Below are 20,325 nucleotides of genomic sequence, written 5' to 3' on the forward strand. Positions count from 1 at the left end.
AGGTAATGCTCTATCTCTTGGTTCTAATTAACGTGGTCACTGGGCTTTTAAGAAAATCATTTCCATTTACCTGGTATTTTGCTAAAGTTCATCACTGTGGGAAGATAACATTAGCAACCTTTGAACTTAATTTCAGGACACAGGTGAGGTGTTTGGCAAATAGATTTACTTATATTACTCGCAAGACCACATCCGTAGCCTAAGATAATTTAGGCCTGTTTTTGCCATGCAGTAACTTTTGAATTGGAAATTTGGGAACCCACAGAAAGTGACTGACCAGTTAATGACATCCTACTCAGATAACTCGTTTCTATAAAAGGAACACAATATAACTCTGGTCAACATATTTTAATTATATTTTACTGAAATAGGTTACAAGGTGATTTAGTAGATGGTAAAAGTTAAGATGAATTATAGCATTACAAACATTCCTAAATGCCTATTTTTCTTTTCTGTTATTTAGAAGCTGGATATTTAGTCAGCATGTTCTAGATTAATTACACACACAACTTACCCTCTCTGTCTACTCCAGAAATATAAAACAAGTAGTTTTGAGGATTAGGACAGGGAACTGCCAGAGGGGAGGAAACTGAGAAATGCATTTATTGTTAAGTGTAAAAGGGCTCTAAGCCTCCCATTTAGGTCATTTGAATTAACACTGATGCTTTCCTTCAGAGTAAAGATGAAAGAAGGCAGGAATCCCTGAACATCTGAGAAACAGCGTGTTTACAAGGTGAAAAGCAATGGGTAATGACATTCATTTTAGTTCCTTTTATGTTTGTGCCCACATGGCTGCTTTCAGCTCACCACTGTAAGCAGGATTTGTTTGCCAGCCCCACTCCTCCAATTCTTAATTTTAATGTGTTTTTTTTCCTTATTTTGATTTCATATATTTTGGAAGAGGATAATTAAGATGTCCCAAACATCTTAGTGTATTCCATCTGCTGGGAAGCCCTGAATGTACCAGGGGTTCAGGAGGATGCTAAAGAAGAAGGGAGGGCCTGGTTTGTGTTGCTCAATAGTTGAGTGTTAACCTATGAACCAGGAGGTCATGGTTTCATCCCCAGTCAGTGCACATGCATGGGTTTCAGGCTCTATTCCCAGTTAGGGGTGTGCAAGAGGCAGCCAATCATTGATTCTCTCATCATTGATGTTTCTCTCTCTCTCCCTCTCCCTTCCTCTCTGAAATCAATAAAATGTATATTTTTAAAAGAAGAGGGAAGGGAAGGCTAGAAAGTAGGAAGAAAAAAAGCAGAATGAACAGAGGAAAGTGTGGCTGACACACTTCTGTAGGCCGTGGTCTTGCCCTGGTTTTTGAGATTTATTCTCACTGATCTCTATTTCCCCCATTAAATGCTGTGGGGATTTAACAGACTGTCTTCAGATGGCAGATTACACAGCTTGACAACTGACTTTTATTAATCAGTTTTGAAATATATTTGATGGCTAAAATTTAGCTATACCTTTTAAAATTAGAGTTTAACTATATGTTTTGTGTGCTATGCTTGCTATTGTAAAATAGATTGTTACATATTCAGAAGCTTTAGCTAAGGATTGAATCACAAAGGTTTATCTGAGGAAAGGTATTCTGATAAACTGAAGCTTTACTATGTTGTTGTCCACATATCAATGCAGACAATTAAATTGATGAATAATGTATTATAATACAGAATGTATTAGAAAACCTAGAGAAAGTATTACCATTGTGCTATCCCTGTCTCTCATCAAGATAAAAATCATTCTGGATTATTCTAGTATAGTTAATATACACATGTGCATTTATATGCACACTGGAAGCCCAGTGCATGAATTCACACACCAGTGGGGTCCCTTGGCCTGGCCTGTGGGATCAGGCCAAAACCATCTCTCTAATATCCCCCAAGGGGTCCCTGATTGTGAGAGGATGAAGGCTAGGCCGAGGGGCCCCACAGGTGCAAGATTGGGGCTGGAGAGAAATGCAGGAGGTTAACCAGTTGGAGAGGGACGGCATGAGGGCTCCAAGGCATGTCTGGCCTGTCTCTCTCATTCCCAATCTGCCTGACCCCAGCAGCAAGCTAACCTACCTGTCAGAGCGTCTGCCTCTTGTTGGTCAATGCCCGTTGTAGCAACTAGTCAACCTGTGGACTGTCTGCCTACTGGTGGTCAGTGCACGTCATAATGAGTGGTTGAGTGGCCTTAGTATATCATTAGCATATTACACTTCAGTTGGTTGAACAACCAACAGGTCGACCCGACACTTAGCATATTAGGCTTTTATTATATAGGATTGTCTTTGTGCACCTTGGATTTTCATTCAATTATTCTTTATTAAGCAACTATATGTGCCAAGCGTGTGTTAAGAAATGAACATGGTCAATGTGTTCCCTTTTTGCCAAAAAGCTCATGTTATATAACTAGGAATGTCACTAGTATTACCATCCATTCCACTTAAAAACAATAAAAACATTTACTCTTTAAAACACAGGAGTGGGCAAAAGTAGGTTTACAGTTGTTCCTATGGAAAATAATAGAACACAAAGCATGCTGAACAGTTAAATATGGAAAACATTGTTATGCAAAGTTTCAACAAAATCTTATTAAAGTCTCACTGATAAGATCAGTAGAATATAAATAAATGGTAGAGCTAGTTATCCACATTGTATAATATTTGACTTTTGTAGTATTATGATACAAAAAAGTATTAACTGTTTTAAAATGTATTGAGTTTTGTTCTATTAAAAAATAATAAAGACAATAAAAGATGTGAACATTAGCAGAAATTTATATGCTCTTGTTGGAATTTGACTCCTAGGCAAAAATGAAAAATGACTTGACATAAATGCAATATGTGTTTCTATTTTTCTTTTAAATAGAAGATTAGGCAAAATAAGCAATATTTTCATACTTTTAAAATGGAGGTTCATTTTCCTCTATGTTATTGAGTACTCCATGGACTTTTCATAACATAAGACTTGTATGCCTGCTTGGCTGAGTCATCAGCACCTTTCCTGCCATTTTTCTCACATTGAGTTAATAAGCTTGGCCTAGTCTATTCCCCTTCTCCCTTTATCTCCTTGAGATTTTTTATTTATCTTCTTTTACTTTATTACTATTTTAATTCTTCTCTCTTCACTTAACTTTTTTTTAAAAAATTTGATAGCCATGGTTAATTTGTTCCTTTAACTGTTTTTTCTTTCATGATTTTATTCCTTTCCTGTTTTGTTTTTACATGGTTAATGTATCCATAACAGCACCTCCATTTTTTACTTTCACTATAAGAGACATATTTCTGACAGTCTTAAAAAAGCATTGCATGTTCCAAACAACAATGGAATGTATGTGGATTATATATTCTCCAAATTAGTAGTACTCAAACTTGAGCATTCATCAGAAGCATGTTTAAAAAGATTGGTGGGCCCCAATCTGAATTGGCAGTTTTGGGGTGGGACCCAAGCATTTTCATTCTAACATCTTCCCAGGCGATGCTGCTGCTGCTGGTGGGAACCATGTTCTGAGAACCACTGACCTGGTGAGTCAGGAAAACTGAAGTACCAGTAGATAAATTTTCTTCTTGCCTTTATTTGGGGAGGGCAACTATAACAAGTGATTTCTCAAATAAGCACTCTTGTCTAAATTAATATATTAATCCAGAAATCATATTTCAGTTTGTGGGTTGATTCATGTGATCTGCCACTGAAAATTTAAATGCACAGAACTGCTCCTTTTTGCAGTAAAGAGCATTGAGAATTACTAACCACTGGCATCCGTTTTGTTTTCTTTTAAAAAATCCATTAATCTAGACTTGGAATTCTGTAGAAAGATATGTTAATAAAACTTAATGGGATGTTATAAAAAGAAGGTAGGGAATAATGAACAGAGTGTAACTGGAAGAGCTATCTCACAAATTCCCAAGGAAGCATAGCTTGTACTTCATGTAAACTTGTCATCTTTTGTTATAACACCTGAGTAATGCACACACAGAGAGTCTCTGTGGGTAAATAAAAGGTATTTGGGATCCCCCCCGCCAAAGCTATGATTATTAAGCTTTTCTTAAAACTGCTATAACCACATGTGGTGAAAGTAATTGTTGGGACTACATATTTAGAAATTGTTTCTCCTTTGTATGAATGATTGCTTTAGGTTTGTGTGATTCTGTTGAATTGCAACTGGAAATTAGAATTTGGGAATGGAACAGATATCTATGCGTTTGGCTTTTTGTAGACGGCCTTATTCATGCAGGCAATCACTGGTTTATAACATTTTCTATTAAGTGTCAGAGAAAGGGGAAAGAGTAGGGACATTCATAAAAGATGAATAAGAGCTTAGGATATTGTGAGTGATGTATTTTATTTGTGAAGTATAATGGAAGGAATATGTTATAATAGGACGAATTATGGGAAAATAGGAAAGACGTACTTATTTCTCTCTGAGAATCTCACAAAAAATTAACACAATAAGTAACATTTGAATTGGACTTTGAAGAATGCATGTCTTTGCTAGGAATGGCAATTAAGGAAAAGCTTAGGTGAGGTGAGGGGAATAATGCACAGTTTCCTAAGGCAGAAACTTATGTAAGGACTCCAGGGAAACTTTAAATAGTTGGACAGAGCTAAAGCATATAGTATGTGTATGGGGAAAATATTAGCACCAGGTCTAAGATCAGGTACAGAAAGGAGAGTAGATTATAAGTAAGTCCAGGCTATACTAAGAAATGGTCAGAGAGGCATCCGCAAAGGAAGAACTTATCATTCAAGGTGGAAATAGGAAAGGTGACATGTCTGATGAAGGTCAGTTGTAAGAAGCATAGGAAGAAAATTGTTGAGAAAAGTTTATATAGATCTTATAGTATATATTTGCTAAATGAATGCTGAAGTGAAAAATAAGTCAATGAGGTCTTCCCAATTTTTAGCTCAGGCCATTGGATTGTGATGCTCTATTATTATATCAGGAATGTGAATGTTTGCTGAAGTAGCATGTAACTATCTCTGTGGTATTCTGGTATTCAAAGTAGCTAAATCTTAGCAAATAACTTTAAGAACAGGAAAATGACTTATTAATCATATGGTATATTAGGGGCCCAGTGCATGAATTTGTGCACCTTGAAAGGAACTGTGGGCCGAGAGGATGCAGTGGGCCCATCCTCTGTGCCCCTGTCCGGCCTCTCTTGCTGTGGCCCCAGGTCCCTCATCTTCCAGCAGCTCAGCTCTCACTGCCACTGCTCCCACATGCTGACAGCACAGGCCCCGCTTGCACCCAATGACGGCATGAAGCCATTGGGGCCGGTGCCAATAGGAGGTGCGTGTGGTGGCAGCAGGAGCTGGGCTGCTGGCAGACAGGGGACCTAGCAGTGGCTGTTACCAAAATCACCCCTCAGGAGCAGGGGGAAGTGGAGAAGCCCTCAGAGGTGATTGGGGTCAGCATCTGCTGCTCACACCTGCTGATGGTGCCAAGTAATCAGGACTGGTGCTGGGTACTAGCAGCAGGTGCAAGCAGTGGCTCTGGCATCAGCAGCATGTATGAGCAGGACCAGCAAGGGTGTGAGCGGGGCCATCTCTGGCAGCGGCTGCTGGCCAGATCACCCCTAAGGAGCAGGGGAAGGTGGAGAAGTCCAGAGAGGTGATCAGGGCTGGCAACTGCTGCTCACACCTGCTGATGGTGTCAAGCTATAGGGGCCTGGAGGGACTGCCATGTAAGGGAGCAAAGAATTTTCAGTAACCACCAAAGGCTTGCCCGGATAACAGCGACCACTGCCCTGCCTTGGTCTGGAGTCACTACTCATCTACTCCACCATCCTGCCATGGCCAATGCCTGCACATGTTCCATGCACACCCTCTGGTGGTCTGTGCATGTCATAGCAACCAGTTGTTCGGTTATTCCGCTATTCAGCCTATTTGCATATTAGCTTTTTATTATATAGTTTAGGATATAGTTTTCTCAGGTATAATACATTATGCCCATTAAAATCTAATAATTCATACATAAGTATTGTGTTATTTCTTTGAATAATTCTCTGGATAAGAATAATACTGATTATCTTCAATAGGATGGGGAAGGGGGAAAGCCACCTTTCCTCTCTTCTTGGTTAAAAAACACCAGCATTCCAGTTACTCATGGAAGTTTCTATACCTCTGAGGTATGATGGAGTAGGGGAGAAACATCACACAGATTTAGAACCACTGCTGTAAAAAAAGGAGGCCATGTAGGTCCTTTACAAAGCACAATCAATCTCTGCTCCCTCCATCCATAGTCTTTGAAGTGAATAGAGACGTAATTTTAATTAATGTCTGTCATTCTGGTCAAGTTAACAAAAACTCAAAGTAGTAAACAGGAGAAGAAAGCAATTGATTGTTTCCAGGAAGGTTTTATTTATTATAGATATTAGTCAGAATCCAATCTTTTCCATGAAATAATGAGGATCTATATAAATTGACAACCAGTGATTTATGAGGATAGACTTGAAGGTCAGCAGAAAATTGCTGATTGGTAGACCAGAAAGATGAGAGGTATGAGATAAACCAAGTCTGAGGTAGACCAGAAAGATTCTAAGTATGAAATCCTCTAAGTGAGGTGAAATAAATTCATGATGCAACAGTCAATTATTTGGGCATAGCCAAGGTAGTCAGTAAGATCAGGAGAGATGTGACCATGCCTCCATGTGCTCATTGTCTTTGTGGCTACAAAGTCAATGCAATGTTCTAAATGCACACGGTGACCTGAGACTGTATTTGGATAAAGGGTAATAAAAAGCAAGCACATTTCTTTGAGAGAAGAGCCAAAAAATAAATGTGAGGAGAGCAAAGAACTTTCTGAAAGTATTTAATATGTAAATATTTAAATTTGTAAGCCAACAGGGGATAGCTCATAAAAATTATGAGTGCAAAGTTGTGCTTATTGGAATGATGAGACCAGGAAAACTTACAAAGGCAGTCTTAGAATCTTCACATACTAGTGTGATCCAAAATAACTAAGCAGCAGACAACATATGGGTGATAAAAAGATAGAATGCCCAGAACTAATACATTATTTTAATATCAGTGTTAAAGCCTCACTGCTATTCGGTGTGTGACACACCAACCAGATGTCTGGGCATCATCTCACATTTTGTTAGAAATGAAGAGAATCACCCCTTAGACAGACAGACACACACACACACACACACACACACACACACACACACACACACAGATCTACTCATTCAGAATCTGCCTTCGAATATTAAAATGCCATTAAAGTTGGAGGAGCACTGATCTGGGGGACTTTACTCATGCCAATTTAAAGATGATTATGTTTTATATATTATAATGAATTCTATCTCTAACTAAGTTAATTAAGCAAAACAATCATTTTCAATTAATTTATTTTCAGTGACTTTGTTCAGATATTCAAAATCCATCTGAGAATTTGGGAGATGCCTCTGACACTCCTCTTCCACCACACCTACCCCTGGATGTGGATGCAAATTCAGAATGCAATTTGAACCTCAGCCACAAACCCCAACTGAAAAAAACAGTGTTGTAAGGCATCCCGAGAGCTTTTTTATGGAATTACTACAGGCCCAGTGTATAATATTCATGCACTGGGGAGGAGGGTCCCTCAGCCTAGCCTGTACCCTCTTGTAATCTGGGATCCCTCAGGGGATAGCCAGTAGTCAGACATCCCCTGAGAAGCCCTAAGCACTGCTGTGGAGACAGGAGATTCTCCAATTACTGCTGCTGGGCTTACCAACTGTGAGCCCAGCCCTGGCTGAGCAGTATTCCCCCTGTGGAATGCTGCATTGAGCATCTGCTCCCTGGTGGTCAGTGCATATCGTAGTGACCTGTAGTTCCACCATTCGGTCTATTTGCATATTAGGCTTTTATTATATAGGATTAATTGGAAACCACCTGAATCCCGTGGACCTAATCCATTGTCTAGTGTCCATCTTGAGGCCCTGCAAGATTTGCTTTCAATAGAGACTTTGAAGACAATTATATGTTATACAGTCAATGCCCTGGTTAGGAATGTCCTGATTTAAGAATTCCCAGGCAATGTAGTTCTGTGGATACCAAGATGATAAATGAAATACATGCAGTCAATTGGAATTGGCAAGTAAACATTTCAGTTACTTAGAGGCATCTAGATATTTTGATGATATTATAAATTGCCTCCAAGTTCTTATTTACTAAATTATAATCCTCAAAATTATAATAATAAATATTCAATAAATACTAGCCTTTATGTGAATGAGAAGGAGGGAGAGGTAGTGAATAAATTCACAAGCATTTGTAAATACTCTCCTAGGAGTTTAAACCTTAAATGACCCTAAAGGAGACTGTTTTGGAACTCTGTCAGGACATTCTTCCCTTACTTAGAAACTAGAAGCCCAATGCACAAAATTCATGCAAGGGGCTTGGCCCTCACAGTATCAGCTGCTTGCCTCAGCCCTTGCAGCCCTGGCTTTGTCCAGAAGGACATCCAGAAGGACGTCTGGAAGATCATTCAGCTGTTCAGTCTAATTAGCATATTACACTTTTATTATTATAGATAACAGCAATGGTCTCTTCCTATCAGCACAGTGCTTTAGAGTTTGCAAAGTACATTTAATGTGTCAGGTGATCCTCACATCAATCTGAAAATTCTTATCACCTTTTTATAGAAAAGAAAACTAAAGTTTGGAGAGATTATGCATTAACTGTCCAAGGTTGTGCAGCTCATACATGATGAAGCTTTCTGAAATTGGGTTTTCCAGACTCAGATCTCTGGCTGCCTTCCAACTTGCAATACTACAAATTGTAAGTTTGAACATGGCAGGTGTTCTGGCCTTGTTTCCAAGGTTCTTTGTGTTGGGTTGTCACATTTGCAATTCAAGTCAAATAAACAAGCGCCTATTGAATTTCTGTTAAGATTCAATGAACACAAAGATGACATATATAATCTTTGCACTCAAAAGCCCTCTCATCTGTGTGAGAAGATGCATAAACCATGAACTACAATCCAAGTTACTCCTTTACATGACTTCTTGACAATGTGTATAAATCAGCAAATATAACAACTATGGGCTATAAACTTTAAGTAGGTAAGTTATATGGTATATTATTTAAATATCAAATCTGCTATTAAAAAAGTCAAACTAATAATAAAATTGTCTCCAACAAGCTAAGATAATCACAAAATTATTAATTACCACTGATCTTGGACGTGATTTTCGAAAATACAATCTCTGCATTTTGGGATACTGTTATTGCACAAAATTATTAATCTATAATCCATAAGCATCTATTCAAAGTTACAGATGCTTCACTTGTAGCATTTCTAATTTCATTGTCTCAAATACTAAATTTTTGAGCTTTAAATTTTTTAACACAGATATTATACTTACATTTCTCAAATTAACACATGGTTTTATAAGTAAAGGGAACATAAAATACCCAATATTTGCACACTGCTACTATATAAGCAAAGATATAAGCCTGCTCAAATAAAATGTGCCCTGGCTAGCAGTGCCACTTTAGAATAGTTCCAAACAAACAATCAATTTTCTCATAAGTGTGGGCAGTAGCCTCCCTGCCCATGGCTCAGCCCATTGATCCAATGTGATCCTTTCATTTTACAGGTGAGGAGAAAGAAACACAAAGGTGTTGATTTCTCAGAAGTTTCCCAAGATCACATAACAAAAGAAGATCAAACGGAAGACTCCACCACTGCCCTTTTCACTAATCACCACTCCATTGAGTTGGAATTACCTAGTAAACTTTTTATGCAACAAATAGTTACTGAGTAGCTTCTATTTCCTAGGCTTTGTTCCAGGCAATATAGCTATGTGGGTAAAAAATCATAGACAAAATTATACAGTGCAGCGAGGAATACTATCGGGTATAGTAATAATTAATGTCGTTTTTAAACATTCGTTTAAAATCTTGCTTGGCGTTGACTTGTATTGACATAACCTTCAAACACGTGGTACCTACAGAACGTGTGAAGTGCAATTAACAAGTTTTGCTTGAAAAAGTTTGTGTTTGGTTTGGTTTTTGTTGCAAAACTAGGGCTAAGAAGATGGCGGATGAAGAGCATATTCGGCACTGCATGCTTTACGAGTTCCAATTAGGAAGAAAAGCAAGTGAGGCTGCAAAAAACATCTGTAGTGTTCTTGGTCAAGATGCAGTTAGTGCCAGAAAATGCCAGCGTTGGTTTGAGAAATTTCGCGAGGGAAATTTTTCGTTAGATGACAAGAGTGGTCGAGGCCGTGTGTCCAATTTTGATCAAGAAGCTCTTCAAGCTCTTTTGGTGCAAAATCCTCAAATTACCCAACAAGAGCTTGCGACAATTTTAAATTGTTCACAAAAAACAATTTCCAATCAATTGCGTGCACTTGGCAAGGTCCAAAAGTTTGGAAAATGGGTTCCTCATGAGTTGACCAACAACAACCATAATCAAAGAGTCACAATTTGCAGTTCGCTCCTCTCTCGTCAAAACCGTTTCCCGTTTTTAGAGCAAATTGTTACCGGAGATGAACAATGGGTGCTGTATGTTAATTTGAAAAGGCGGCCTCAATGGTTGGACAAAAATGAGGCTCCGCAGCCCATGCCAAAACCTGACTTGCATGCGAAAAAAGTGATGTTGTGTGTTTGGTGGAATTTTAAAGGAATTCTTCATTATGAACTTTTACCATCTACCCAAACCATTACAAGTGCAGTGTATAGTGCCCAATTGGAAAGGTTAGCCCAAGCTTTAAGAGAAAAAGAACCCGCACTGATTAATCGGAAGGGCGTAATTCTTCACCACGATAACGCACGACCGCATACTGCAAGAATCACTGCTGAAAAACTGCGCCAGTTGGAATGGGAAGTTCTCCCTCAACCTGCATATTCTCCTGATATTGTCCCTTCCGATTACCATTTGTTTCGTTCTTTGCAAAACTTTCTTCTTGGAAAAAAATTTAATAATGAAGAATGCCTCAAAAATGCATTGACCCAATTTTTTGCATCAAAATCACAAGAATTTTACAACAGAGGGATTAAAATGCTTTCTGAGCGTTGGGCACAAGTAGTAGAAAACAACTGCAACTATATTGTTGATTAAATTTTGTTGTATTGTTTAAATAAATTCGATTTAAAAAAGTATTAGTAAGCGACATTAATTATTACTAGACCTAATATTAAGAAATATCAATTGAACAAAACATACAAACAAATAAGTAAAAGATAGTAATCAGTTGCTATACAAAGGACTCAGCTGAGGTTCCTCCCGGGAATGATGTTTGATTCTGAGGAGGTGGCATGAAGCTGAGCCCTACACAGCTGTTGTGACGGTTGGTGGAAAGAGAAGTCCAGGCAGTAGACGACCTGGCATAAAGCCTAAACCTGGAGTAAACTAAGTGTGCTGGGGAAAATAAAGGAATCCATGGTAACCCTACATGTTTGACTGAAGTAACTGCATGAATGGTGATACCAATAATTGCAATAGGGAAGGGGGCCAGCCAGTGGGAAGAAGCAGGTTCTGACAGCGGAGATTCAGACTTCTATATTGACCATATCCTATCTAATAACGAGGGGATATGCAAATTGACCATCACACTGTCACAAATATGGCAGTGCCCATAGCCACAGGATGGCAGCACCCAGTCCCCTCAGCCCAGCCAGGGGGAATGGCAGGTGCACAGTGTGGCTCTACCTGTCCTCAGCCCCTCAGCTGTCCAGGGCTGGCCAAAGGCACAGGCAAGCCTCATATGTTGGCTGCCCAGTCGCCAGAAATGCCCAAGGCTCAGGTAACCAGGGGCAGCCGAGGCTTGTGCGGCCCACAGTGGCAGCAGCAGAGGTATGATGGGGGCGTTGCTTTCCCCTGATCACTGGGTCACCTCCCACCCATGAGGGCTCCCAGACTATGAGAGGGGGCAAGCCGGGCTGAGAGACCCCAGCCGAACCTCTAGTAAAGTATAAGATGCCTGATAGACATTCAAGGATGGCAGAGGAATATATGGTATAGGACTAGGGGAGCAAAATTGCTCTCTAAAGAAATCCACTAGCTAGTGGACTGGTGGATCCCATTTGACTTAAGAGACTTGTTGGATTCCAAAGAGACCATCAGAGCAGAGATGTATAAAAAGGATGTGGTTGGTTGAAGGCAGAGAAAGAGCAGTACGGATGAAAACATCAGAGAAGAAACACTGCATTGCAGAATATAAACTTTGCCCCTCTAAGCAGTTCTGCTGTAATCTTAAGGATTAGATAAATCTCTATATGTGTGAGGTGGTAGACCCAGACTTTACCAGAAAAGTTGATAAAATAACCTACTGTGTACCTTTTTTTTTTTTTTTTTCCCCAAACAAGGGAAAGATCTTTATGGTCCTTCTGTGTTCCCTAGTAGCAAGCTTACATTTTAGCAATGCTAGAAAACTGCGGCATGAACTTTGAACCAGTCTTACCCTATTTATTAATCTATTTTCCATACTTTGGTCAAAATGTTTTATCTGTAAAGACCCGTCCCTGATGAAGTCCCTTTATGGTCCCTTGATTCTCTAGGCAGAGAGTCACAAATCTCACCATGGGCTACATGTCTCTGCATGCTGGTCCCCATCAATCTCCCCAGCCTCACTCCTTGCTCTTTCTGGCTCAGGGGCCTGCTGAGTTCTTGTGGCCAGGGACCACCGCTATCCTGTTCATTGTTGTATCTTCCACAAAGAGTGTAGGTATGTGAATTTAGCTTCTAGGGGCTCACTACATATTTGTTGAATATGTGTAAAGACAATTACTTACTAGATGATAAGTTCCTAGAAGACAGAAGCCATTGACTTGTTTGTGGTTCTATCTCTCACTCTAAACATGGGAGTGCTCAAATAATATTTAGAGAATTTTTAAACTCAGACCTGCATTCCCTTGCTTTGCATTGTATGACTTAGATTTATTAAAAGTGAAGTTTCTGGTGAAGAGCCTTGTTATTGTCCTTGTGCAAGCTTCGACCAGATGTTAACCTGCCTAGATTTGGTTACCATTTCCATCCCCAAGCAGATGAATAGCCACACTCTCAACATGGCCTGCTTTAATCAATAAACTACCATCAAGTAGTCCTGCATCTGAGCATTATCTTACAAGTAAGATATCACTATGATCCTACACCTGAGACCATTTGATGAAAATGTATACACTTCTTATTGCTTTTAAGTACTTTGAGAAAATTATCTTTCTATTGTGGGAATACTTTTTAGAACAAACTGTTCACAAGGCTTTGGGTGTTTTGTTTTGTTTTCTTTTGTTTTGTTTTGTTTGTGTGTGTGTGTGAAATGATAGATTTGATAAGTGGTTAACACCCAAAATACCTAAAGAACTTACATATTTATCACTAAGAAAACCAAACAATCAGATTAAATAAAATGGCCAGAGGGCCTGAAAAGACATTTCTTCAAAGATGCTCAACATCATTAATCATCAGAAAAACAAAAATTAAAACCATAGTGAGATATTACCTCATACCTGTTAGAATTGCTATCATCAATAAGACAATAAACAGCAAGTGTTGGAGAAGATGTAGAGAAAAGGGAACCCTTTTGCACTGTTGCTGGGATTGTAAAAGGTGCAGCAACTATGGGAAACAGTATGGAGGTTTTTACAAAATAAAACCAGGAAAACATGCTCAAATTCACTAATCATCTGAGAGATATAAATAAAAATGACAATGAGGTACCATCTCACACCGGTCAGATGGCTATCATCAACAAATCAACAAACAAGTGCTGGTGAGGATGTGGAGAAAAAGGAACCCTCCTGCACTGCTGTTGGGAATGCAGACTGGTGCAATCATTGTGGAGAACAGTATGGAGATTCTTCAAAAAATTAAACATGAAACTCCCATTCGATCCAGTAATCCCACTTCTGGGAATATATCCCAAGAAACCAAAAACACCAACCAAAAAGGACATATTTATCCCTATGTTCATAGCAGCACAATTTACAATAGCTAAGATTTGAAAACAGTCTAAATGCCCATTAGCCGATAAATAAATTAAAAAACTGTGGTACATATACACATTGTACGACATTGGATTGGGGTAGCAGATACCATGTAGTACCACATGGAATACTACATTGCTGAAAATATAAAGAACCATTCACAACAGTAGATGAACATGGAAAGCATTATGCTAAGCGAAATAAGTGAGTCAGAGAAAGACAAATATCACATGATCTCACTCATATATGGAATATAATGGACAACATAAACTGTTGAACAAAAATAGACACAGAGACAGAGAAGCATCAAACAGATCATTAAACCTCAGAGGAAAAGCAGGGGAGGAGTAAGAGATCAACCAAAGGACTTGTATGCATGCATATAAGCATAACCAAAGGACACAGACACTAGGGGAGTGAGGGCATGTGCTGGGGGCTGGGGTGGCTGGGGAGAGGTCAATGGAGAAAAAGGAAACATATGTAATACTCTAAACAATAAATAATTTTAAAAAATAGAACTGTCATATGAAGCAATCCATGTTTTAATTAATCAATTCTTGCATTTAAAAATGAGAACAAGAAATAAAGATTTCACTAAAATGTGTGTTCTAATAAAAATAGTTATTTGGAATTACCTTCTAGTGCATATTTCATATCCAGAGCAAAAAGGGTCCACATAATTTCAGCACTTATTTTTCCCATGTTTAGTTCTTGAGGAAACCTAAAATTAAACACATATTAATGTATCAAAAACAAGAATGTGCCTAAAAAAACAAACACAAAATGTACCTTACTTTACCTATATACCACATTAATGATTATAAATCATAAATACTTCTATTTTTGTGATATCTCTTTATAAATTTTCCTAGATAAGGAAAAAAAAAACTACACACTGGAATGTTTTCATTAAACAATATTGGGTGTCAGGGAAATAGACTCCATTTGCTTAGTGACAATGTGATGGTACTTGTAGCTCCTGATGGATGTCCTAGCATGTTTGTCTCTAAAGACACTCTTCAGTTGTATCATACACTCCATATTCATATGTCATAATTTTAAAGACACATCAGATGGATCAGAGTAGCAGATACCATGTAATACCAAAACCATATCTCACATTCACCTGTTGGCAATTTTCTTGAAACAAGCTTAAATAACTTCATCTCCTATTTGCTTACAATTTATTTTAAGAAAATTTTCTCATTCCTCTGGTAAATGGCCCATGGTGGACCATTAGTCAGGTCTACAGAGCTCCTTGGCAGGTATGTGTTTTACATTAAACAAGCTTAGGCTAAAGACAAGATTCCTACTGCTGCTGAACATGTACTCTGCATGTGTTTTCAATCTTGTAATAAGGCTCCTGGTAATAAAAGCCCAAGCCCAGTGAATATACCAAGTCTTTTCATAACCTTGTAAACACTCACCCAATATGTAAGGCTGATAGCATTTTCTTTTTTACATATACATACTGTATAAATATGTAATGCATGCATATATCAATATACTATATGTAAATATATGCATACACATATATACAAATGACAAATATTAAAAAACAAAAATAGGCCTTCAATTAATAGCTACTTATTTAATTAATTGAAGTTACTGGTGTGGCTCAGTGGTGAAGTGTTGACCTATGAATCTAGGAGGTCGAGGTTCAATGCCAACCATGGTACATGCCCAGGTTGCAGGTTCAATCCCCAGTAGGGGCAATGTAGGAGATAGCCAATTAATGATTCTGTCATCATTGATTTTTTTAAAATATGTTTTTATTGATTTTAGGAAGGAAGAGGAAGAGAGAGACAGAAACATCAATGATGAGAGGGAATCATCAATTGGGTGCCTCCTGCACGATAGACTGAGCCTGCAATCCAGGCATGTGACCAGAATTGAACCCAGAACTCTTGGGTCCCCAGGCTGATGCTCCATCCACTGAGCTAAATCAGCTAGGGCTCATCATTGATGTTTCTATCTCTCCCTTTCCCTTCCTCTCTGAAATCAATAAAAAAATTATTTAAAAAAAGAAAAATAGCTCTCACATTGATTTATATTTTAGGGTCTAAATTAAAAAAAGTAATACAATTCTGAATGAGATGGAAAGTATTACCTGAGTAAATATGACCTTGTTATGACCTTAAATAAAAAAAATACCATTGATACTATATAAAATATTTTAGCTCAAATTTCCACCAAAAGCAAGGTATATTTCATCAAATAATCCTTACCATCCACCATCTCTCAATTTATCTAATGATGTTGATTGATATTTTAAAACTTAAATGCTGATGTACATTCATCAATTATTTACACTCAGGATTTCTTAAAAATCATAATCATAGTTACTGTAATATCTGTCTCTAAATTCCACTATATTATTCTTTTATAATGCCTGCTTATTTTTTTATTTAATAAAGGACTTTTTTTGTGTAAAAATGCTCAGATAATTTGAGTATTTGGATTAAGTTATTAATCTTTCAAAAAGAACTTATTTTCTTCTGATAGTAGTTTTTTAAGGTTGAGAGACATGACCTTCATCCATCTAGGGTCTAGGTTCATTCAACACAGGTCAATATTTATTCCTCCTGCCAGGATGAACTTATGCTTGGGGTGTTCACCTAGATTCATTACTTTGTAGAGCCTGGATTTTAATTATTCTCCTGTTCTTGTATTCAGCTCTCTCCTTTTTTCAGCTGCTTTCTGTCTAGCTTCTCACGTCCTCAGACTTTGTCTCTAGGTAAATCAGTCAGTACTTCTAGGGTAGTTGTGTCGAACTCAATCAGAGAAGGGGCCAAAATCTAAAATCCAGCCTAAATCGCGGGCCGAATGGTTTACTGAACAGTCATAAACTGTCATTGTGATGGAAATGCAGTGGAGTGCAGTGATGACAGCGCGGTGCGGGCCACATTGCAAGGCCTGGCGGGATGGATTTGGCCCGCGGGCCTTGTGTTTGACACATGTGCTCTAGGGGATAGTTTGGCACATATCTGACATGCTTTTTTAATAAATACATGCACATATCATCAAGATATAAAGAAATTCAGGGGAATAAAAATATCAACTCTATTCTCATAGAAATGTTTGAAGTAAAGGGAATTGGACTCATAAAGCTTCAATCAAATTTATAATGCTTTATTTTTTTTTTAAAAGTCTAAAAACTATAAATTTGCGAGAAGTGAAATAAGAGGTAATATAATACAAATGGCTGTAATGCATTTAGCATTTAATAATTAAAGCATAAAAGCATAATATGCTAATTAGATGAGATGTCTTTCCAGATATCCTTCTGGATGACCTTCCAGACAAAGCCTTGGCTGTGAAGAAAGCCTGGGTCCCCAGTGCCAGAGGGAAGCTAGTGCCAGTAGCTGGGGAAGGAAGGCCTACTTTTACATGAATTTCATACATCAGGCCACTAGTTCTCTAATAAGTAGCTATTAATTGAAGGCCCAAGATGTGTTGTGCACTGTACTAATGGCAGATTTCATACTACTAAACAAAACAGGCATGGTCCTTGCCTTTGGGAACTTTACAGTCTGGTATCTCACAAATATAAATATACATATATGAATTAAATATAAACAATATAGATATAGATATAGACATATAAATATACATATATGAATTAAATATAAACAATATAGATATGGATATAGACATAGACATAGATATAAATATCATGGTAAGGGGGCTCCAGTGGCGCAATCGGTTAGTGCACGGTACTTATAAATATCATGGTAAGTCTCATGAAGAAAACTACAAGGTGAAAAAGTAGAGATGGTTGTGGGAAACAGTGGTTTTGTTATATCAAGTATTTGGAAAACAACAACTGCTCATCCTTGGTTCTCAGGAGCTATGGCAGCTGCTTATTTACAATTGAAGATTACCCCTGTGATCTCTATGGAAATGGGAAGCAGCAGCATGAACAAGATTGGAGACTCAGAACTTTGCTATCACACACCAGCAGTGATAGGAAACTGTGTGTATGCTGTAGAAGGCAATGATACCACAGGGGAACAGAAAAAGAGCAACATGGGGATCAGCTCCATGGAGAATACTTAGGAAAGAAGAATGAAGAACATTAAACTGTAGCTGAAAGGATAATAAGGAGCTAGATCAAAGCAGAAGTGCAAAGAGCCAAAAATATTCTAAGGAGATGTTGTTTTTCTATTTGACTTTCTACCCTAAGGTTGATATTACTTCAAGAAACATGGGTTATAATTAAAATAAAAATATTACAGCAATAAGTGCAAACTACTGAACAAAATGAGGCTAAGAGTACAAGGCACAGAAGAATATACTAGGGCAGTCATTCCCAGAAATTGCTTGGAAAAAAAGTAAGAGTTGTGTATACTTTTGAAGGAGGATAAATATTAATTGGTGGAAGAAATGAGCTGTGCATCTCAGTTATCTGAAAGTGACTTGTATTTTTTATTTAATCTAGAAGCTGTAATTTAGATAACTGCAAAACAAGGGATCTAAAAACAAGCTGTTAGTCTCAAGATTTTCTCAATGCATAAGCAATGTCCAGTTAATTTTTATTCTTGAAGAACTGTGGTTTAAGGGCTCTCATCAGTGCTCTTAAACCCTCAACATGGCAAAACCATAACCAAAACAAAACTATAATTTAAAATAAAAATGACACACTAGAAAACCATTCAATATAGAAGAGGCAATCCTATTATATAAAAACCCTGGGTCATAAGACTAGTAAAGACCAAAGCTCAACCAACTGGAAGTCAGTACTGCAGTCAGCTGGGTTGCCGTGGCAACCTGGCACTCAGCACTGACTGCTGAGGGGCCTGCAAATCAGGGCCAGAGAGAGGCCTGAAGAGAGAAGCAAGGCCTGATCTGTTGTCTCTGTGGAAGCTTTTGATCAACATTTGCCTCTCTCTTTCTCTCCCAGTCTGGCCAGCAGCCATGCCTCCATTTCTCTCCAGGCCTCCACCAGGATTATTGATAGGCCCAGAGACATTGACTGGCATAGAAATTGACCAATCAGAACCAAATTGGCTAGCAGAGGAGGGCAGTTAGGGGTGAGATCAGGCTAGCGGGGGAGGGCCTTTAGGGGCAAGATAAGGCCTGCAGTGGAGGGCAGTTAGGGGCAATCAAGCAGATAAGCAGAGGCAGTTAGGAGTAATCAGGCAGGCAGGCAGGTGAGTGGTTAGGAGCCAGGGGTCCCAGATTGTGAGAGAGATGCCCGACTGCCAGTTTAGGGATGTCCATAGGGATCGGGTGTAAACCAGCAGTTGGACATCCCCAAAAGGGCCCCCAATTGGAGAGGGTAAAGGCTGGGCTAAGGGACACCACCCCATGCACAAATTTTGTGCACCCAGCCACTAGTGAGATAATAATATTCATAGGAAAAGAATTGTTACAAACCTATAGGAAAAATATGAAGTTAGGAAAAATGGCTAATGAAATCAATGGCAAGTTAGAAAGAAAAAAACATACAAAAGCAATATTAGTGATAATCTCTCTAATATTCAAAGAAATTTTTATTACAATAATAGTGCCTTTTTTAATACCGCATTTTCTGGCGTATAAGACGACTTTTGAAATGAAAAAAAAGCCTACTCAGATTGGCCAGAGTCAGAGAGGCGGTCTATTAAAAAAGAACTAGTGTTGCCTCAGAAGTGGGGGGTAGTCTTATACAGCGAATATAGGCCTAAACCTATGTTTTAATACGCCTGATCGTCTTATACACCGGAAAATACAGTACAAAAATTTCAAACTAGTAAACATAAATTAAGAATTAGGGCTTGGTTGATCCTGATTCCCAAAAGTTATCTAATGACTATAGGCTTCCAGTTTTTATGATATTCAAATACCTGTGATATCTCCACACCCTTCTCTCATGTACCCTAGAAGTCCCCTCTATGGGCTGTATCATCCCAATGTATGAATACACAGAATAATATACAACTATTAAAAAGAGCTAGGTAGATATGCTTGTATTGACATGAAATTATATCTATTAGACAGGGTTAAGTAAAAAAGCAAATTACAGATTAATAGTGTGCATAATATGTTCTAATATTTTGCAAAAAGAACAATGTAAAATAAATATTATTAACTGCATATCTATGCTTATAAGCGAAGAAATATTAGTTGAATTACTAAAAATTTATAAGGCTTGGTTGAGGGGAGTCTTAGTTTTGTTTTTTACTTATTTTCTTCACCAAAGTGATATATAAACATTGAAACTTTTATTTTTTTACTTTATATAGTACTGTGAAACCAAATAAAATGAGTTTTGTGACCACAAGCTTTTAAAGTAATATCTCTTTTGATATAAAATCAATGGACTTTTACTATGCAAGTTTTTTTTTAAAGAACTTAACATTAAATTAACATTCATTTATTTATCACAAAATTCTTATTTGTTGTTATTATTCTCATTTTACATTTGTTATTATTCTCATTT

General features: G+C 38.0%; 1 protein-coding gene across 4 annotated transcripts in view; it reads right to left on the reverse strand.

The window, feature by feature from the left end:
- Positions 1 to 20,325, reverse strand: part of UNC13C (unc-13 homolog C) — a 503,072-nt gene that overhangs the window by 146,481 nt on the left and 336,266 nt on the right. For all 4 annotated transcript variants that reach the window (XM_045582381.1, XM_036441424.2, XM_036441415.2 and 1 more), the window contains one exon: positions 14,537 to 14,622. In XM_045582381.1, the coding sequence (XP_045438337.1) occupies positions 14,537 to 14,622 (86 nt within the window). The remainder of the gene's footprint in view (positions 1 to 14,536; positions 14,623 to 20,325) is intronic.

This window comes from Pipistrellus kuhlii, unplaced genomic scaffold (genome assembly GCF_014108245.1).
Source record: "Pipistrellus kuhlii isolate mPipKuh1 unplaced genomic scaffold, mPipKuh1.p scaffold_m20_p_1, whole genome shotgun sequence".
NCBI lineage: Eukaryota > Metazoa > Chordata > Mammalia > Chiroptera > Vespertilionidae > Pipistrellus > Pipistrellus kuhlii.